Source organism: Dermacentor variabilis, chromosome 1 (assembly GCF_050947875.1).
Source record: "Dermacentor variabilis isolate Ectoservices chromosome 1, ASM5094787v1, whole genome shotgun sequence".
In the NCBI taxonomy this organism is placed as follows: Eukaryota; Metazoa; Arthropoda; class Arachnida; order Ixodida; family Ixodidae; genus Dermacentor; species Dermacentor variabilis.
Genome location: NC_134568.1, coordinates 131946785 through 131968998, shown reverse-complemented (window position 1 = coordinate 131968998; position 22214 = coordinate 131946785). Strand labels below are relative to the sequence as shown.

The following is a 22214-nucleotide window of genomic DNA, read 5'->3' as shown; positions in this document are numbered from 1 at the left end:
AGGAGGGAAAGAAAGGGGGTGAAACAAGAGGGCAAATCGAGGGAAAAAAAGAAAATGCTGTAGAGTAGGAAAAATAAAACGAACGTGAAACAAAGGACGAGAAAAACAGCTCTCACCCGCTCACTTTCATGAATAATTCATGGCGCACGCGCACAGCGCTCCAGCCGCGCTGCAGCGCACATCTCTAAGCAAATAACAGCGCGGCGGCAGCGCGGCGCCGGGTGCGCGCGCGCGCGCAACCCACATCCTCGCGAAACTTCAAAGTGCTCGCCAGATCGCCACATCGCGCGAGCCCAGGGCGCGAATACGATAAAAAACAATCAGAGGTGAGGCGAAGAACGTAGCGAGGGGGTTGAGCGGCGCGCACGGGGAAAAACGGAACGAAAGGCGACCGGGCTGTAGGCCCGCTATCCTTCGAGCATTCGTCTTGGCACATGCGCCGAACCTCCGCCCCTTTCCTATTGCTCTCGCTTCGCCTTCCTTGTCTTCTTCTTCTCTCTCTTTGTTTCTTTTTGAATGTGGGCGCGTTTGCTTCTCGTCTTCGGCGCGTCTCGCAGCATTCGTCTCCTTCTCGCGTTATGCAGGGTCAGACAGGGGCATCCGACCCCGCATGCTACCTAGTTCATCGGTTTTGTTTTCATCTTCCTTGCCTTCTTTTTCTTCTTTCCCATACAGCGAGAGGAAAGAACCTTCTTTTCGGTGCCGACGACGCCTCGGCGCGGCCGCCAAACGGTGTGGCCAAGAGAGCGAGGCGGAGAAGCGGCCATTGGGAGGGCGCTTCGATGAAAAGGCCAAACACCGCCTGCATGGCCCTTGCCATTGCTGCCGAGTGGGCCGCGCAGCACGTATGCTATATACATACGCACGCATTGCCCTGAATAATACAGTCGAATCGTCTGCGAGCGCGCATTGTCTGCCTTCCGATGGGCAGTGTGCTCTCACTTTTCTTTTGTGTTGTTTCGTGTACACCTGCCACCCCCCGTTTTTTTGTTTGTTCTTCACGAGTCCCGTGTTCACGAGTTCATACAGATGATGCATGCATTAATTCGGAGCCAAGTGATGCCTCCTGAAACCGACTTCGCCATTCACTGAGAGCAAAAGCGGCTTGTTTATTCGTCTAAAGATTTTTTTGTTGTTGTTTTTCCGAAAGTTCGATTTACCCTCGAGAGGAGGCTATCCGTACACTGGCTTTCTTACGTGCATCGAATAACTTCTTGTTTGACACTCAAGCGCTCTAGGCGGCAAGCACAACAATGAATTCCAAATTGCAAGCACGTCTCTCCTGGGTTGGTGTCTGGGGAACTGTCAAGCGCGATACAAAATTTCCGCGTAGCCCGGACGAAGGACTAGCTATAATGGCTGCACTTTGCAAGATGCATGCAGCGCGCACGGGCATAAAACAACTTGCGATCGCGACGCATCCTTCCGTCGAGCTTATGAGCAGATGCGGCAGAGCTGAAATTATACTGGCAAGTGTAGGGGCGCAGAAGCGGAACAAAGCAGTACTATAGGCCTAGTTCACCCGACAACTGTCAGAAGCACGCGTTTCTGTCTATATCGCCTTTAGGAATGCATGACACGCTCTCGTCCATGACGTTGCTCGGGTCAGACTGCCCCCACTCAGAAGGGGGTTGTTTAGTAACTTCCGTCCCGGAAGAACGTGCCAGACATCTGTGGAGAACATTTCTCTGCTGCGACTTCTGAAGTTAGGAGGGCCTGCGATACTCAGAATCGCCAATGGCGTCGTATACATACGCAGCCTCTCACGAAAACACATTGCAGCAAACGAAATAGCGTTTAATGTCTCTCGGTGTATTTCTAGTTTGCTTTATTTTGTAATACTGGAAAAACAGTTATCTGTAAGTACGTCCTAACTGTAACTGCAATTTATCTATATCTGTAGACTGTACAAGTGCATTTCAACTGTTAGCGCACAATTGCAACTCCAGTTCGTTCGCTTCGAAACGAGATAATGTATAGGCATAGCGTTGTATCGTGAACAAGAAACGTTGCTCTTTTGACATTTCGAGGTATACGGTAGACCCTGGATTAAAGGGGGCGGTAGAAGCGAGGGCTAAATCAACGTCGTAGATGGCAGCCTAGCCAGCGGCTTCACGTGCTGCATTGTGTAAAAATATGGATGAAAAGGGAGGCGACACATAGTCCCTCAACAGACGCGCACAGCAGACACAAGGACGAACAACTAAAACAGCCTACTTGCGAAGAATTATTCAGTCCTGTTTGTCTTTCACAAGTAGCGCTTAAGAAGTTGAGAAGCGCCTTTGTTACGCGCAGCCTACATGAAGTGCTCGTCCTAAAGTCTAGCACGTCCTGATGCTTAGAGCATCGAGTGGCTCATAGAACGCATCGCTCCACGACCTAAACCTCGTCTGCCGAAATTTCATAAAATGCTGTAGCCTCATTAACAATTCTAAAGTCAAACCACACACTCACAAAAAGAAAATGGCGAACTTTGTGCAGATACGAACATTTGTTTTAATGCAAGCTCTGTAGCAAAAACCGACCAACCGAGGCTGAGTAAATACTGGATACTCTTTTTCATTATTATTGACAAGCTGTTTTTGACTAACATTAGGAGTTACCAGAGTGATTTTTAGCCATTAAAGCAACGTTCACGCCATGGCTATTCTTCAAGTGGTAGCCTTCCAAATTTAAGCGCGAACAACAATGCGTTGTACTCTACGGGGTGATCATGATTAAGTTTAGCGGAATCTTCAAAAATCGTCTCTTTCAAATTACATAGTTCAAGTCCTTGAGCTGGATTAATCCGAGAGGCGGGCATTGCTTGCACGAGAAATCGGAACACATTCAACTAATTAAAGAAAATTCACGAATTAACTTCTTAATTAGTTACGTTATGGTAGATATTGCAGTTTTACGAATTGTAGCCGGTAAGTTTTCAAGGCGTATCCACTTGGAATGAATTTCCAGAATGACACCAGTCTGGAGATATGCGCCATCGCACTCGCGGCAAAAACAACAAAAAAAAAAAATGTTGGACGATTAATCCTCATTTTTCAGAGTGGATAGCGATAGCATTCAAAGATCCCTGACTGCTTATCACGCTTCCAGGCAACTGAAGCTGCTCGCGCCGGGAAACGCTGGCGGTGAAAGCTATGCACGAAGGAGGGGGAGGGGGCTTTCTGGTAGAAACGCGACCTTTGCGTGAGCCGATCCCGGAGGCAGAGAACAGCCTCGCCCAAAAGAAATTCTAACATTTTTAAGGTTTCTATTATTGTTGCTTACTTTTAATATCTAAGTCTGAGAAGATTCAGCATAAAAGACATGCGTTGTCGGTGTTTTGGTTCATGACATTTATTTCTGGGCTGCCATTCTCAAAATTCTGACGACTAGCTTTGTCAAGAATGTAAGACAAGGTATGAGCAACTTTTATGATAGAATGGTGTGGCAAAATAACCCGCATATACCGCATGTCATATAGCAAGGCGTGGCATAGACTTATGCCTAAATATACAGGGAAATTTTCGCTCATGGACAACTCCGCCAACATTGACGCCGACACCGGATTTTTGCGACACGGGGCCCTTAACGCTATCGCGTTAAAATGCGCTGTTGTCCCACTGACTTTTTTAACAAAACGTTCTTTTATGCATTGAAGCTCAGAAGTAACTGGAACGCCCACGTATATCGTACTACAAATTGGGAATTACATCGAAACTGGTGTCATCCTGGAGATGTCTTTTACTGTCTTTTATGCATACCATACTTTTTGTTTCTATATCTTTATGTGGAAACAGACTTATTAAAACCCACCCCTGGTAGGTAACGCAAGTATGTCGCATAAGATTAATTGGCTAAATAACTGACGTTACTTACATATTTGGTCATGGTTAAAACATTTTAATTAAATTATGGTGCTTAACGTGCCAAAACCACTTTCTCATTATGAGGCACGCCGTAGTGGAGGACTCCGGAAATTTCGACCACCTGGGGTTCTTTAATGTGCACCTAAATCTAAGTACACGGGTGTTTTCGCATTTCGCCCCCGTCGAAATGCGGCCGCCGCGGCATATTTAGTCATGGTAAGAAGTCAGCTATTTACAAAGTTTCACTGATTAACTTTGTGGTTATTCACTTTGGACACGTGTTCTAATTTGCGGAATCGAAGCAAAGCAGTAATGAAGGCATATTAATTATGCGTGAATTCTGTGCTTAGCATAAACTCCAAGAAATAGATTCTCAAATACTGCATCCGAATCGCATTGATGTACCAGGCACTCGTGATCAACACTGACAAGATAAAGTGAAAAGAAAAGGAAAAAGAAAAAGCTGTCTGCCATGTCATGTCCTTGCGGCTAAGCTGTGCGTACTTGTTCACACATGGTTGCAAGATGTGTGCGGGTCCACCAGGAGATGTTTTAAACATGTATAAACTTGTGCCGGCATGTCTATGCAATGTGAACATGGTCACCTCTGCACACGCCATACCAGAATGCATCTTTCGTTTTGTGTTGCATGCTTCACGTAACAAGGCTTCAGTCGGCGTCGCGCGACAATGTCGGCATCCTTTTCTGTACGCATTTGAAGAAAGTAATTGCTACATCAACAAATGCAAAAATAGAAGTCGCTGACGCAGTGCGATAACGTGGTTACAATTAACGGTGACTGAAAGGAGTGCGTGCGCGGGCAAATGAGGAACGTGAGTTGATCAGCACAGGTACTGATGAGATGAAAAGCTTTCCGAAAATGTTCGACCTCTCAATGAATTTTGGAATTATTCAACAAGGGCCAAAGGTAACGCAAACAAGCTTTACTATTAGCGACAGTAAAGTCGATCTTGCTAATAGACACGGTTAAACAGCACGAATGTCGTCAACAGCATTAGAATAACTGAAATCGAGGGGAAAAGAGAAACAAGAACAAATTGACGAAAAAGGCACCACAATGCGCTCGGGTGTTGTGGTGTCGCGATCCGTCGGTTTGTCCTTGTGTTATCGCCATTCGCTTACACCAACCCAGCACCAGCAAAACCAAAGGTCCACTCTAGTGTAAACGGGACTAAAACTTGAGATATGTGTTTTAGCTACAAGTGTTATGCAGTTTCTGCGAAAATCACCAAACAGCCAAGATAAAAAGAATCAACACGCCAAACATCGGAGATAAATAGTCACTTCGTCGCAACCATGTATTGCTGGTTGGTTCGCACTGCAACCGCCGTGGAGTGAAATTAGCAGCAAGTTCGTCGGTGCAGTAAAAAGTTCCGCAAAATCACGTCAGCATGAAACCGAAAGCCGATATTCCGCCACAGTGTCAGCTGTGAAGCAACAACTCGCGTAGGTTCAGATGCATCATAGGCAATGGAAGGAAGTAGGAATCGACAGAAAGACAGGGAGGTTAGCCAGTTCTCAGATCGGTTGGCTACCCTGTACTGGGAAAAGTGGGATAAGGGGAATAAAAGATAATAGAAAAGAGATATTACAAAAAAAGGAAAGAAGAGCAAAAAAAATATAGAGCGAAAGAGACTACGCCACTGCTTAAAGTCTGTCTCTGAGACCAGTTCTCCGCAAGAAGTGCAACAACGCTTTCAAAGCCTTCTTTGCTGAGCACGGTCTCGGTCAGTATCCCATGACCCTTTCCTTCGACAAATAGCGTTTATCAAGACTATCTAGCACTCTTGAAAGTTCTTCACCATCACGCAGCATGCACGTTGCCACAAAAAATTGGATATGTCGTTTCTGAACTCCTTCTACAACGCAACGAAACGCACTTGGCCCGAAAGTGAATATTAAAAATTTTGCATAATTTATCTTAGTTAATTAACTATTTAAACGGAATATAAAATATACTCTAAGGAGCGCCACATGACGGCAAACCATATGCAGTGGTTTCATTCAGCTGTGGCTAACAACTTTTTTAAAATCCTTGTCACAAGTTACGTGAAACACCTTGTATACTATCCTTACGAAGATACCACATAACACAACGTACATTTTATGACTATCAGCCACTTACCTATGTATTGCGCATGTACTGAAATTGAATCTACACAAATACAACCGGCGTAACTTGGTGTGTTTGTCATATTGTGCATCGCATGCAACAGTTAACTTCTCGATTTATAAAAACCATTTTAGTCGGTCAATTACGCGTCAAAACGAAAGAAAATATTGTAAGTTCGCTCAGCAAATGATACCGTTGGGGTATGTGGTTATAACTGATGGTTACGCTAATGCGCTCCGTCATGTCACGATTTCACGCACTCGCGTGAGGTTATAAGTCGCGTCAGCCTATAGCGAATGACTACATGTGATTCACAACGATACCATCAAGCTCAACTGTATGCGCAAATAACAGATGCTAAAATGCCTGTAGCACGCAACGGTATGTAGTTGTTCGCTAGAAGTTGAAATAAGGACTTTGTCTGGGGAACTTGAATTAGCATTACGTGGTTTTATCAACGTTAGATTGCAGGTTTAACTAGATGGCCAAAAGGTGGAGCTCTCTTAAATGTTGCCCTCGTCCTACACGGCGCACCGCTGGAATGGCAGAAGAACAGCGCTAGCTACACTCGAGCTCATTATTCGTGGCTCAAGATGTAATAATAGACCCGAATTAACAAAAGGAAGTTGAAATATGATATTGTGGGAGTTGGAAAAACTGGCAAGAATCTTTTTTAGGCTTGTAGCGCAGCTCGGAAAGAGCAAAAAGGAAGGTGGAAGGGGTAATAAAAGGGAACGGAGCACTCACTCTGTTCTCCGTTCCATTTCATTGCCCCTTCCTTTTTGCTCTTTCTGAGCTGCGCTACAAGCCTAAAAAAATCATGACATACCAACTCGCCCAAATTACCACGCTTTTGACAAGAATCGACTTTACTGCACATGACGGCAACAAATAAAATACGCCATTTAGGTATTATCCGCAATAAGATGTTAGGCATAGTCCCTAAACTCACACCTAATCCTTCGTGAAAAGACCAGCGGATAGAAAACGTGTCCTTGCGTCTTCATTCGCTGAAAGGCACGTCGCTTACTATATTCTGTCACGTTATCACAACAGCTCCAGTCGGGAAAGCTCCTCCATTGTCTTTGAAACTTCCTGATGCATATACATTCAGGGTTTGCGGGCATTAGGTTTTGAATACGTTTGTTCAAAAAAAGAAAAAAAAACGGGGGGGGGGGAGGGGTCATCAGCACGACTTTCCTACGTGAGCTCACCCTCATAAAGATCACTTTGCAGCAGCAGTTCTTTGATGTAACTAGCAACTGAGGCTCCTTCGCATATTCTTATAGGCCAGCCAGTGTTCTAAGCGCGTCAATAAGAGAGCGTTGGCAGTGTTGTGGCTGCAGCAAAAGCGACCGCAGCTTAGGTGAAGCAGCCGCCTATAGCATGAAGGAGCACTTACCTCTTCGTGCTGTCCCCTCTAGAAAAGTCACTGAAGACAAAGCGGCTTTTACGATGACGCGCGTTTGGGAGCCACTGTGCACTGCTCAGTGCTCCGCCAGCCGCCTATGCGGACCCCGCGGCAAACCGCTGTTCTTTTCTTCAAAAGCTTTCTCTTTCCCTATCCAGCCTTTTCCCCCTTTCGGCAACCACACTGATCTCTAGCTTGGCTCTAGAAAGGTCTTTCGTCTGGCGTCGAGATTTCGTCGTCATAACTAAATTTACATCCGGTAAATTTCTCTCCGTTCTCTCGCAATTACTTCTCCGCAAAAGCGACTGGCCACGACAGTAGAAGCCTCGTTTCGCTAATTTAATAAGTCAAACGAAGAACGATAATCCTTTTCCCCGTTGCGCGCCGCTTTTCTGGCAAGGGTGTCCTAACTACTGCGCGCCCTTCCGTCCTCACCCCCTCCTCGTGTGCCCTCACCTTTCCTCCTTCGCGAACCCTTCGCCTCACTACAAATTTGCTGTCCGGCTGTTCGCGCTGGAAAACATTGCGAGCTTTCACAAAATTGAGATGACCGCATGGACATCCTTTTACTAAGTCGCAGTCTAAGTGTGACATTCAACCATTCTGAGCGATACTTCCAAAGTAGCTTGACCCGTGAGGGAATCGTAGCTGGGAGCTAGAATTTGGTAGCAGAGCACCAGAATTGGCCCGTAGCTGCGATTCGCAGCGAACGGGAGCCAATTAGGAGCCCCAGTACCAGGACGAGTAGCAGCAGGTTAGTGACGTGTCACCGTTGGCCACGATGTCGCGAGGCTCCGGGTCAAAGGGTCAAGACGGGACGGAACAAGAATAAGAAGACGTGCTGACCTTCGAGTGCCTTGTTCCGCGAGAGCAGGGCCAGAAGCATGTCCCGGTTGTGGTCGGCGGTCACCATGCTCGTGGCGCTCATGCTGGCTGGGGGCAGCCGCCGAGTTCGGACGTGTCGCCGGCGGCCGTAGGGAGCGCGCGAGAGCGCGCCCGCTTTTTTTAATTTGGCTAAGTGCGCCGACCGGCCTCTCCGCGCCAATAAAAAGCCCGCCAAATGGCCGCAAAGAGTCGACACGGAGGGGAATCCGCCCGTCTGCTGCTGCCAGGCGACGCAGACAGCTCGCGGCGCTGCTGCTGGCGAGCGCGTGAGCCGGCACGGTCGCAGCGGCAGCCCTGCGCTCCCCCTTTTCTCTCCCCCTCGCGGCCCCTCTCCCTACGCTTTCCTCATTCGGGAAGCCTTGCCTTCCTTCCTGCAGCTCGAATTCCCGGCATTCCCCTGCCGTCCACGGTTCGGAAAAGAGGCAACGCAACGAGCCGAGTTCCAAGCCACGGTGATCCGAAGGGGAGAGAATAGGACCTGCACAGTCGGCTATAGGGAGGGTGCGAAAAAAGACGCAAAGCGAGGGCGGAGCCTGGCGACGACGGAGTGAGCGCTCGGGGAGCCCGGGCCGACCAATAGGCGGCCGGAGCCCAGTGAGGAGTGGCGGGTCGGATTCTAACTCTGCGGCTCAGTGAGAAAGGAGGGTGAGCACCGCTTGCCCAAAACCCTGCGCGGCGCACGGGTGGAGGAAAGGACGACGCGCCCGGAATCGACGATGCCGCTCGACCGAGCGTCGGCGGCGTACGTCTGTTGTCGGAGCTCCTTCCTGGTCTCTCACTCGCCGGATCTTTTGATTCGGGCTCAACCTCCGACAGTAATTCCCCGTGCGTTTTCGCTCGCTGGCCCGCTATTTTGCCTTGCCCGGCAGTGCTTTCATCTAGGGTTCATTTTATTGTCTCCCGCTGTTTCGCTTCAAGGGTTCGCCAAAGTCGCTCGCTTGGTCGGGCCGGCAGCTCTTTCTACGTGTGATTACAGGCCGAGATTGGTGCTTCCGCTTCGAGCGACGCAAAAGAAGCCGAACCCCCCCCCCCCATCCCTTTCGTTTTCTGGCTCCGTGATTCTTGGTTTCATTTCGTTCTTGTATATCGGCGCTCTGAATTCCCCGACTCTGAGCCATGCAGGGATCAGCGATGTCAAACTTATAGCTGGCCTTTCCAGGTGAGACGAGTGGACACGCAATGAACTACGCTCTTGCGTCTCTTTAGATGTGCGAATATAAAGGTGAATCGAAGCAAGTTGAAATTAGCATACTCAAACTCTTCTCAGAATAACAGGTTTGCACCTAAACTTAGTAAACAACGATAATAGGGGCCTACTTGATAAGGCGCTCTCTTTTTTGTTTTTTTGTTTTGCGCATTTGACGAGGGCTTTGAGATCCGGTCTTGCGATTTTACTTTTAGTCAAAGATAAAACAGACGCCAACCAAGAACACAAAAAGAAAAAAAAATAAGTTTCGGCTCCCACACGAGGGCCTTCTTCGAAATGAAAGCAAACAAAAGAGGGAAACGATTATGTACGTGGGAATAGATGGCGCAAACAGCGGGCATAAACTGAAGGATGGCTGCCGTCATTGCGGTTCAGTGTGCTATCAGTGGTCTGGATCAGCCATGACTCGAGATGCAACCGCGAGGTTAGATTACTTTCGTGGCTAGCACATGCGCCCTACCCCAGTCAAATCGTGTCCTTTTGATATAATGCTCGACAAGAGCATTAGAAGGTGCTTTTTGTTTTTTATCATCATAACAGTGTTCCTTCATATGCCTTTGAAAATCACCCATCTCGCCGATGTAGACGTGATTGCAGTCTGCACAATTGACATTACACACAACACCTGGGTGCTTTTCTTTGCGAAGCTAGTATTTGACAGTTGCAACCACGTTTTAAAGTTTTTTTTCTATGGCACATGTGCAATGTGCACACCAAAAGAACGAACTCTTCAGGTTAAGGCCTCACTAGCACCGGCAGCATATAGTATCGCACCACGTTTACAAGGAACAAACGTGGCGGAGGAAGCTCCAGGCGGGTGGGATACGTGACGCCGCACTGAAGCCACAAATGAAGCAAGATAATCGTTACGTGAAAGTTCAAGATGAATAGCTTCGAGATCTTTTTTTAAGTCATTAGGAGAGTTGCAGGTGTGTTGCGAACGTTGCATGAGCGAAGCGGCGCTGCAACTTTGTGGCAAGCAGGACGAGTTGAGTTGAAGCGCAAGTGGTGTCCCGTGTGCGTAGGTTTCCGGAACACATTGAAACGAAGTCCTGTCCCTTCACGTTGCACCATAACATCAAGAAAAGGCAAGCAATGGTCCTCCTCCAATTCAACCTTATAATTTATGGCGTGTTCTATTGAGTTTAAGTGCAACAAAAAGGCATCCCGGGAATCTTCCTTTATCACGCAGGAACAATCTTTCACATGTCAATGAAAAATTCTCGGTTGCGGCACGAAAGTCGCCTTTTCGTTTGCTTTCATTATGAACAAGGCCTCCGTGTAGGAGCGGAAACGTCTTGTTTTCTTTCTTTTTATGTTTTTGGTCGGCTTCCGTATTACCTTTAACTATGAGCAATCCCGCCCAGACCAGTTTTCGCCCGACTATTGATTTTGATATCATTTTTGGTCATAGGATTGTGCGTCCTTTCTTGTGGGCCACCTTTATAGACACCAGTAAGAAAATGTAGGGCTAGTAAATTTTATGCAATGAAAGAAAAAGAAAGAAGCTTGTTCAACCTGTGCTTTGACGTTTTGTTCTGAAAGTGAGACCGAATGCATTTCGTTTACAATGCCCGCGTGAGATCAGCCCCGGCTTAAATGATCCAAATGCGTGTAACCATTGTAGGGAACCGCAATTTTACTTCATAGTTTTGCTCTAGAATTAAGTGAACCAGGTCGATGCGCGCCGAGTACTTCACTTCCCTTTATTATGTATCAACGGCCACGCGGGAACGAACTAGTTAAGGTTCTATTATACAACTCGTCGTCTTTCTTCTTTTCTTATTCTTTTTCTTTCTTGTTTCTGATGTAAGATGACTTACTCGACTTGAAGATAAGCAATCCTTAATGCTCTGTAAGCGGCACGTAGTAGTAACTTTCATATAATTTATGCCTCTCTACGCTGGTGCTAGCAGCGGTTCTTAACTATACCTTACACCATCCAATGCAAGCGCGCTATGCAAAGGTGGGAGCACGACGGGAGTCGTTTTGCAATTGGTTAAGAACGGCACCGCCATAAGCCATCTATTCCCTGCTCAGTGCTCGCACCGTTGTGTGGCCCTATCTTTCCACGCATTCAATGTTTCACCCAAAGAAACGCAAAAAGAAATGAAGTGCCTTCAAAAGCATAAAGCCAAACAAGGGGCGCAGGTTCCCAGGAAGAGGTGAGGCTGGCATCGTGAGCGAACACAGTAAAGGCGGGGCCATCAAATGGGGTGCGCTAGCAAGAACAAGGCGAGGGATCCGGAAGCGGACCCAGCCAACGAGAGGCACGATCGGGGAAGAGCTCTCCCCGGTATCGCGACAGAGAGGGCAGCTAAGGTCGAGAGCCATCGCCTTGTCGAGAGGAGCACGTCTTTTCGCGCCTCGGGCTTGTCACACAGAGTAACAACGGTGCGAGGATATCGCTAAGGAATCGCCCTAAAAACGTAATTGAGAGAGGCAAACAGAAAGAGAGAGGAAACAGAAGTGACCCTTTTCAGGGAACGAGTCATATGCAAGTTACTTAAATAAAAGTCTACATAGACCAATTTGCTAGAAAAAAAGGAAAAGAATAGCCATTACCTTGAGCTAGAAAACCTTCCTATGTACGTGAACGTGAAACCTAGTACCGTAGCTTGTACCGTGTAGCGTGTACGTGTACGTAAACCGTGTACGTGTACGTGAAACCTTCCTTTGTACGTGAACGCACGTCCGTGCGTGTTTGTGCGCGCGTGCATATAGTATGTGTGTGTTTCGAGAAAAAAGATTCAGAATGCAAATGCTATGAAAATAGTAGCTTGTGAAATATATTAGAGTTGAAACGAAAAAAAAAAGAAAATAAAGAAGAGCAGCCCCAAAGCGAGGAGAAAGAACTCGGTTAGGATTTCTAGCCGTATAGTGCCGTAATCATCTCTGGAGAGAACTAGTGTGTTCGAGTTCATTGACGTCTTGTTATACGAAATTTGAATTATGTTCTACGCAGACACAATTGAACAAGTACACTTTTTGTGCGCAAAAACGAGGTAGTGAGCACACATTCAGATGTATACGCATTTCTGCGAGTTCTCCCATCTGGTGGTCATGGAACTGCAATTGGCCACTGCGGCCCCATTTCGCCGGAGGCGAAGTGCAAAAAACACCCGTGTACTTAGATTTCGGTACACGCTAAAGAACCCCTGGTGGTCCAACTTATTCCGGAGTTGCCCACTACGGCGTGCCTCATCATTAAATCGTGGTTTTGGCACGTAGAACCTCATAATTTAATTTTTAACTACAACTTTCAAAAAATACTATGCATACAGGCGTCTTACTGATAACCAACGCACGGTTCACGCGTCATTCTCTCATCTGTGACTGCTGCTCTTGGTTTCAAAACGTGAAGAGTTCCTGAAACACAAGTGAAACAAATCATCACTATCTTGAATAGCAGTCACTCCCAGTACCTAAGTGGCTATTTACTCATATACCTTGAATGCCATAGGTGCAGGACTTGGATTATAGCTGCGTCTCTTGAGCTGTGAGCTTTTACTCATTAAAAAAAAGATATATTTTTTATGTCGCCCGCGTACCGCTTACTCTGAATGCTTAAGTAGTTATCAACTTATATACCTGCAGGGTGCACAGACGCAGGACGAGTCGCAGTAAATATATTTTGCCTTTTATATGTCGTCCGGGTACCGCTTACGGAAAAACTTCAACGCCATATTCAGAATTCGGCAGTCGCTCGGTGCTCATTTCAAACTTGCAGTGTTCACTCTTCGCAATAGATATGCAGCTGCTTGAAATGCTCTGTCAAGTGTTCGGAGGTCAGGTAGACCATAGACACTTCTGTTCGCTGCCTTTGGTTGCTGCGGCTGGATGATATTCTGAATGGCACACGTCGATCACCGCTTCCTGTCAACATAAACGACGTGCCTTCTACACACACTCCTCACCCCCCCCCCCTTCCAGACATACAAACACACGTTTTCATTGTCCACTAAAGAAAAGCTCCGCTCTGCAAACAATGAACAGCGGCAGTCAACAAGGAGATACAGTCAGCTTTGTAAACTGATTCCAGCATTCGTTTAATTTAAGCTGGGCGCTCCCTGTTTGCTGATGCCTTTTCGGATAACAGTTGGGTCGAGAAATGAAAGCGGTTTATACCTTCACTGGAGATCATTTCCTCTTATTCAATTAAGAATGTCTGACGTTCTGTCGCTCACTGGCAGATGTTACGCGGAACGGGCTACTCGTCTGTCTGCGATCGCGGAGAGACAAAAGACTTGAAGCCTTTTTTTGCTTTCTCGAGGTAGCTTCCGCATCTAATACAGGGCCGCACATTGGAGGCTTCTAAAATCAATTCAGGGCACCAGCACAGCCATTCACGTGCGTACAATTTATTTTGACTTCACAATGAATTTGGCCATTATAGTTATTTGGTGTCTTCTTGTAACGGGGGCCTTAATGGTAAGCGTGTATTTTGAATCCCAAAACAAAATATATGGTGCAAAAACTGGAATGCAAATGGTGTCTATGTAAAAAAAAGGAAAGAACATTCACCTATTAACGCAGAAGAAACGAGCTTAGTGAGGCTCTTGCGAAATGCGGTGACGTTAGCCCTGGAAATTTTTACCTGCCAATGATTTTACCTGCCAAATTTTTAGCTCCAACAAAAAGTCGCCTTTTGAGTGCAGCAGCTGAACATTAATAAACCGCAAATTTAGCGATTATGCTTGCTCACTGGGAGGTAACGACACCACAAAAGGGAATAATGCAAGCAGGAGCAACTTAGAAGCTCAAAGTACAAACCGAGACTAATAATCAATTCTAGTGGCTCTCTTTTCCCAATCAGGCATACATCCTACGCCGCACTCTAAAACAACGAAAATTTTCGTACTCACCCAAGAGCTAGGCAACTCTGAGTTGAACAGGGGTCGAGATACTCTTGCACTGAATGATCACTGCCCTTGCGCAAATATTAAATCTCAGTCTGATATCGTACCCCGCCTCGCTCCTGTAAAGGAAGCCTTGAGTTTCTCAGCAACACCAAGGTAACAGGGTAATCCAACAATAATAGTGCACGTTTCCGTAGGCCCGGTAAAACGCGGAGAAGGGTGACAAACTTATTTTGCAGTCGCATTGGTGAGTTCAAACTGAATGCCAGCCAATATAGAACAGCAAAGGCTTCCATCGTGCTGAAGCTTTCAGTGATGCATGGCAGAGACCGTGCTGATATAGCGGCAGAGACTCGTGGTAGCTTGCTTTGGAAATCATTGACTGCAGCGGTTTTACCGTTGGTGGTAACTGGATAATGTCACGCGAAAGACTGCGTAGCTACCTTTGACCATCTGTAGCGGCATTTTCATCGCCGTGCGCTCTAAAAAAAAGTTCGATGAATGAATATCGTGCAGGTAGTAAGTGATAATGTTACATTCTAGGACACCCTGACATTATCGACGACCAGTCAAGAACGGATGGCCAGCGGTAATATTCCTAGATTGATCAATAGTGGAGGTTTCGGAACGACCAGACGAAGATCTTGTCGTGTAACGCACTGGTATACCTACACGAATGTTCTCAGTGAATCTTCTGGAGGCACGTTACGTAGCAGTAGATGAGCTACCGCTCTGCTGACCTTGTTAGAGTGTTTGCCTGTCCGTTATTTAGGACTCAAAAACCTTTATGCTGTATGGCCGTAGAAGACAGCGCGATGACTGATAAGAACAGATTGCGACCCAGCAATGAAGATGCCATGCCAGATACGTAAAGAAGTGATTCGCCTATACATGAGTAAGCTGAGAAGATATCATTGTAGTGCAGTTTACACTAGTCTGTCAGCCTTCATTCCGATGAATCAACGTCCCGTCAAGGGACGTTCCGACAGCATAAGCTATTTTAGGTAGAAGAGTCGAAAATTGAGCTTGATGGTACACTTTGAGAACAATTTTTTCGCGCAGTCCCCAAGTGTTCATTTTGAGCCCTCGCCCTGAGGCTAGAAAACAAAACTACTTCTCCAGCGAGAAAAGTTTCGAAGTGTACTCTTCCACCAAATTAGCTAGCAGAACGAACATTCTTTCGCTCCTGTCGCCATCTCTGCTGGATACATATTTTGCTCCTTAAGATGAGAGGCTACCTATGAGCAGCCTACGACAACGCTGTTGGTCGAGACCGGCCCTCATCAATAAACATATGTCCACAATTCTACCTGTTCAGCACAGCGTGGGTTCCTTGATTTTAACCATGAAATGCTCTTAGCTCCCGTTGTCGGCGACCTTCAAGTGACCTTGAGCCAAAATTTAGAGCCGTTATCCTGGCAAGTTGCGAGGACAAAACGAGATCATCTGGACAACCAGCCAAAACTTAATAAAATGCGGTCTCTGGCCCCCAATACTTTGTACAGGACCGCATTACATACGCTAGTTACTGCCCAAACAAGTCTAAAAAAATATTGCTTCCGAGTTCTTTCTAATGTTTGTTCACAATATCACTCAAGCTGTAACTTCTAGTACGCTAAAGTTTTGTTTGTCATTTCCAATAGCGACGTTCAAAAGGCCAGATACAGGGCACCATAAACTTCATTTTCATCGTCTGGCGCAGAGACAGAGTTGCCTGTGCTCGTTTGAACGCCAGCGGTCCGTGAGTTCCGCGGGGCGAGTTTTACGTCTCCTCGAGAGATGGCGCCACGCTGCGTGGCGCCTATTTCAGGCGATTTCCTTCTTCGAGCTGGGCAGTGCGCTCTGTCTCCCTGGCGTCTTTCACTGCGAGTCGAGCCACCGTCAGCCGGTTTTCTTCTTCTAGCTGGGCAGCGTCCATATGGACCATGGCAGAGTACGGCGTGGTGCGGTGTGGTGGGTGTGCCATTGCGAACATGAACTACACCCATTTTAAGATTGTGGCTATTATCATCTCCAACCAAATTGGTTTGCCGGTTGCCATTTCATGCTTACATCTACTGGTGATTATAGGAGAGCCAGCGATCTTTTTAAAAAGTCAGGTATGGGCTTCGAGCGCCAACCGACATTTCTGGAACGTAGACTGGGTGGTGTTCGGTCCTAAAGCCTGGGAAAAATGCTCGCACGGAATGGTGTCGCAAACCTCCAACGTTGCGAAGTTTTATAATGTAGAAGATGGCATGCCATGGGTGACTTGATACATCGAGCAGGTTTGGAAATAATATCCGCAAAATACTGGGTTTCTGCAGCGACTAAGCGCTCAAGACAACGTGCTAGACCTGCTACCTCTCATAGACCTGTTGGCAATCGTGGTGCCATGAAGCAGCACACGCCGGTTTGTTGGCTAGATGCGTGCTTCTAAGCTCCCGTACTACGTGGACTCCTGTGGTTGAAAGGGTCGTCCACATCCATCACCTTGGTCGTGAGCGGTGCTGGCTGATACTTCGAGAGCTAATATTGTGCCCAAATGCCCAAGAAAGTAGCAGACTTGAGGATCGCCGCCGCGAATGCGTAATTGCTAAAACAACGCACGCGTGGGCGGGCGGTGCTTAGGTGTGGGCTCGGCTCCGACCTGCGGCAAGTTCGTTATCTTTTCATGTACTTCATTTCGTTTTCCCTTATCATATGTAGAGTTGAATCAAACATAACAATTATTTCGCCTAATCTTTGTCTGGCCTCATTGCTTGTTACTTCGCGTGGTTGTGACTAGCAAAATATTGCGCCGCTCGGATCCCTTCAATCTTCTTGCTCATACCCACAAGTTCAGCGCTTTCCAGTCGTCCTGCCCTTTGGCTTAGGTCTTTCGCGCGGCTTTCATCGTGATTTAAGTGCATCAACTCACGCAGTTGCAAAATCTTCCTGAAGTCACATAGAATACTACAACACTGAGGTGCACTCTACACTTGCTGTTCTATTGTTATTTCTCGACGTGAAGGTACGTTGTTATTGTCGCCTGCGACTAGGAGGTTCTTTTATGGATGACTACTCGTTTCTAATTAGAATGGCTCACAGTGGGAACTGCAATGCATGTGGTGCAAAATAAACCATAAAACACCCTCTGTGTAACTGCCCAACAAACGAAGACGAGGGGTTTGCCCTTCGGACAGCTTAAGGGCAGAGAAGAGAATATATTGGCACCATGGCCTTGTGCGTCTGTAAAACCGCTGGTAATGAACTGATCGACGAACGCTTCATTGTGTGTGTATGCGTGTGTCCTTGCGAAGCTTGAACTTCTCTCCTCCTCATCATCTTTCAATAGCATTTCCCTCCTCCCCAGTGCAAGGTAGTCCATCCGGCTCAGCCTTGTTAACCTCTCCGACTTTCACTCATGACTGCTCTCTCTTTATCTCTATAAAGCCATCATCAGCTAGCTGCAAGCAGCTCTGGGGATCACAGGTCAACCCTTATGCTTCATGCACACATTTCTTTGTAATCGTTGCATTGTAGTTCAGCTTGGAGCCGCTTAGCGTGATAAAGTGTGTATTTTTTCCGGCGTACCACAGGAAAATGTATTGTCTAACTCTTTAGCATCGTCATGGCTAGTCTTCCCCTGTCTTTAGGACATCAGAGATTAGTAAGAATGCCCATCTAAATATATAATATCTGTATGAGGGACTTTGGTTATCAGCACCAGCATCTGGTACGAATAGCTCGGTATGTAGTCTCCGTTATTAAGGCTCACTTGTGAATGCCTTGGCCATCTGTCTAAGGGACAAAAATATGTAATTTGTCCTCGTTTTCGGGATGAATCGGATATGGGCATGCTTGAAGCTGAGTTTGAAAGGATATCCGGGTAAAGATGTCACCATCTTCCGGCATCTGGGAGTTACTTTGGATCACAGACTGCTATGGCACTGCGTTGTAGACCACGTCACGTAGTCATCATTGCAAAGACTCGCTAGAGTAACCAATCCGTGCCCACGCATACAGTGATGGCTACCAGACGGATACTCTATCGAATTGACAGTACGAATGCATAAATACAGCACATAGGATATGCCTTCAACCGTGCCTCGGAGTTCCTCAGCTAGCTTTGAATGAGAAGGCATTAATGATTAATCTAAGTCACGCCCTCCCCGAACCCAGGCGTCCAAGGCTATCTTGATTCCTCTATTTCGACTAAATCTCCGCCAAGCAAGGCCATTCTCCGACAGAACAGCATGAATTCATTCAAAGCGCTGTATTTTTTCTTCTGAAGCAAAGTATCTCGTTGAAGAGCATGTGACCGCAGGTTATCCAAATCACCCGCAGGTATACAAAGATGCGTATGTGAAAGCGGACTCAGATCATTGCACTGCTGAGTTCTCGCTACATAGTCTTATAGCTAATTAATTTGGTCGGGTGGGCCATCTCGTCTCTTCGTTGGCTGTCGAGGGTGCGGCTATTGCTCCACGTGAACGTGACAGACGAACGTCATAGGTGAAGTCTTCCACGTCCAGTGCGCCTTCCACACTGTTTGTGGGACGTTGACACTTCAACTTCTACCTCTCTCATTAGCAGATAGGAAATGAGTTGTTTCTCTCATATCTAAACAGTCAAAAGGCAAGTCGCTCTCCGATTTTATAATATCATCCGTCACTCAGATAGTCATTACCATATTTAGAGTCTAAGCCTATATCTCTATAGGTTGATAGAGCAAGGATTTAGCTGCATTCTACAGCGAACCACTTCTATTGAAGTTACACAAGCCGTTGTCCATGGAGCGCAAAATCACCGCCAGAAAACTAGTCACAGCGGTTGATTGAGGAGCGGTATACATTTCTCTTCGCACCGTCAGCGTTCTTACTCTGCTTTCCGCCACAATTCGATAGAAGCGCGAGGCTTGTTGAACACTTCACTGTGTTTAAGCCGTTTCTTTTGTGTACAAAGCTTGGAAAAACCAGGAAAGGCACACGCATGGACAAGGAAAACGGCGTAAGTACAAACATTAGAAAGCCCGCCGGGAATCGACGTTGCGTGACGGCGTTAGGAGACTCGTAGGCGGCGGTCGCTGGAAGTAAGGGGACAAAATAAGAGCAACACGCAGAGGAGAGGAAAACGCATAGCGCGAACGCGCCGAGTTTACCTTGGGTTGCACCGAATCAAACATGTCACGAGTGGGCGACATCCTCCCGGAGGATTAGCGTGACTGCAGCGCTGCCGCAACGACCTCAGGCGGAAAACCGGCAAGGAGTGAAAGGAACAGCAAGAAGAAAAAGATCATAAACACAGCAAAAATGAGGGGGTGCTTCAGCGGGTACAGAGAATCGCGCCGTGTTCGACCGACAGCGAAACGAGAGGGCCGCACTTTAATCTCAAACACGTAATCACATTTAAACGCGAACGCACGGCTACGTAGGTTTGGGGCGCGCACCAGACCTCCTCGAGCCCTCGAACTCGGCGTAATCCGGTCGCCGGCCGGAGCGGCCTCTCAGATTAAACAAACTTCAAACTGCCTTCCTTGCACACTGCTGTGCCTCACCCTCCACCTCCGCATCTCTTTGTTTCTTTTGCCTCGCTCTTCTCTCGCGCGCTGCGGCAGCCGCTGGTTTGCCTTTCGGTTGTCGCGACTGATTATTCCCACAGCCATCGGCTGCTCCGCTCCCACCACGGCGCTTCGCCCTTTTTTCCCTGCCGTGTCATCCGCGTATTTTGTGTTGCTTCTGCGTGTCTGACAGCCTACCACTCCGTAATTTGCGGCCTTTTCTTTTCCCTCGTTCTCCTGCTTGTTTTTCCGCTCTTCCCAACCAAGGCAGTGTCTCGCGTCTTGGTCAGCTCGTGATCACGCTGTCGTTGTTTCCTTTCATTTCTCTTTCACTTTTGCCATTGTTATCGGTGCGCTCGCTTTTTCCATCAGTCTGTTGCCCTCCCTTCAGTTCTGCGAGCCTCAGCTCCCTTTCTTCCTCTCCTCCGTCGCATGTCGTTATCTGTATATATCTCTCTTCTATATAGTGTCGGCCTGTATTGATTACTTTCTTTTATCTCACGGTGTAGCATCGGACCTCTTTTGCGTGTCAGCGTCTGTCTTACTTCACAGGTTCTCGGGGCATCAGAGAGATGCGAGGATGATCGCGTGATTCAGTGTGGATGGCTAGCCTGATTGCTTTTCTGGCACGCTTCATGTAGCAACGAAGGATTACTCGAGCGTAAAAAAATGCAGGGAACAGCTAATTGTTTGTCAGGAGGATTGCACACTCTTCTGTTTATTCGCCTCGTCATTTCCAGGATGCCATGCCTACATTTGAACGTAAACAAGCCCATATGTAGCCTGCTGGCTGACTGAAATTTGCTAAAAATTAATCGTAGAAAGATGTTCCCTCCCCCTCCCTCTCTCTGTAAACGTTCATTATGAGCTTTTCTGTCACAGCAGTTAAAAATTCGAAACTGTTTCTTCTTGGTCCAACCGTGCGTGCGTGCGTGCGTGCGTGCGTGCGTGCGTGTGTGTGTGTGCGTGTGTGTATATGTGTGTGTGTTTGTGTGTGTGTGTGTGTGTGTGTAATGTTTATGCCAGCTATTTATAGCCGCGGTGATAGCCAGCTGCTGTCGCAGTAAATGTGCTCACAGGCTGGGGGATCTGTTAACTCTGCACAATTTAAAGCTTCTGAACATTTATTTGCAAACTTTTTAAGATTCATGGATAAAAAAGACATCCACAGGAATAACATTTTATGATGTACGATAAGAAATACTGGCAATAAATATCTCGAGTCTTCAAAAACATCTGCCTTTCCAGAGGTTTCAATTTTCTAAAGTTGACTATGCCAAGAGTTACTGTGCTTCTTGGCGAGCACTGATATTAACGGTTAACGTCTGAGTCGCACAGCCACGCTGTACAGGTCACGAACAGGCAGCATTCATAGATAAATGTAAAAAAGTGTTTGGCGGCGGCGGCGGCGGCAGCGGCGGAGGCGGCGGCGGCAGCGGCAGCGGCAGCAGCAGCGGCGGCGGCGGCGGCGGCGGCAGCAGCAGCGACAGCGGCGGCGGCGGCGGCAGCGGCGGAGGCGGCGGCGGCAGCGGCAGCGGCAGCAGCAGCGGCGGCGGCGGCGGCGGCAGCAGCAGCGACAGCGGCGGCGGCGGCTACAGCGGCGGAGGCGGCGGCGGCAGCGGCAGCGGCAGCAGCAGCGGCGGCGGCGGCGGCGGCAGCAGCAGCGACAGCGGCAGCGGCGAGAGCAGCGGCAGCGGCCGCTGCCGCTGCTGCTGGTGCCGCTGCTACCGCACACCACGTAGTCTTCTGCCGTCCTCTGCTGCGCTTCCCTTCTCTTGGTACCCATTCTGTCCCTCTAATGGTCCAACGGTTATCTAATCTGCGCATTTCATGACCTGCCCAGCGCCATTTTTCTCTCTTAATGTCTATTAGAATGTCGTATATACCAGTTTGCTCTCTGATCCAAACCGCTCTCTCCAAGCATCAATCGGTTTAATCTAAAAACCACTGTATTTAATCCAAACGCCAGCCAAATTAATCCAAACGCCACCGAATTTATTTCAAGCATAGCGCCCTTCAAGATCTTTCGAATTTGACATCAACCGAATTTTTTCTAAAATATTAGGGCTACAGATGTCTGTTTCCATTTTTTTTTACTAACCATCTGTGCATGCCTCGACCTGTTCAAACAGACGGTTAGCAACCTTACGTTTGGGTGGAAACAATGCGTTTCCGTTGCTGCAGCTTTTATCTTTTATTTCACTACGGGTTACTGGTATTTTACCATGTTTTCGTATCTGCGTAAAGAGCTACTAAATATTCTCGCAACTCTTCTTAAAAGCCATAAAAAGTTTGCTAACATCTACCTGGTCGGTTGTTGTTCTTTGTTGTTCTTCTTGAGAATATATT

The 22214-nt window shown here is 47.4% G+C and overlaps 1 protein-coding gene across 1 annotated transcript in view; it reads right to left on the bottom strand.

The window, feature by feature from the left end:
* Lim3 (Lim3 homeobox protein) overlaps positions 1–8308 on the bottom strand; it is a 156732-nt gene extending 148424 nt beyond the window's left edge. Inside the window, exon 1 of the mRNA XM_075695803.1 lies at positions 8240–8308. Coding sequence (XP_075551918.1) covers positions 8240–8306 — 67 coding nt within the window. The 5' untranslated portion in view covers positions 8307–8308. The remainder of the gene's footprint in view (positions 1–8239) is intronic.
* Between the last annotated feature and the right edge of the window lie 13906 nt (positions 8309–22214).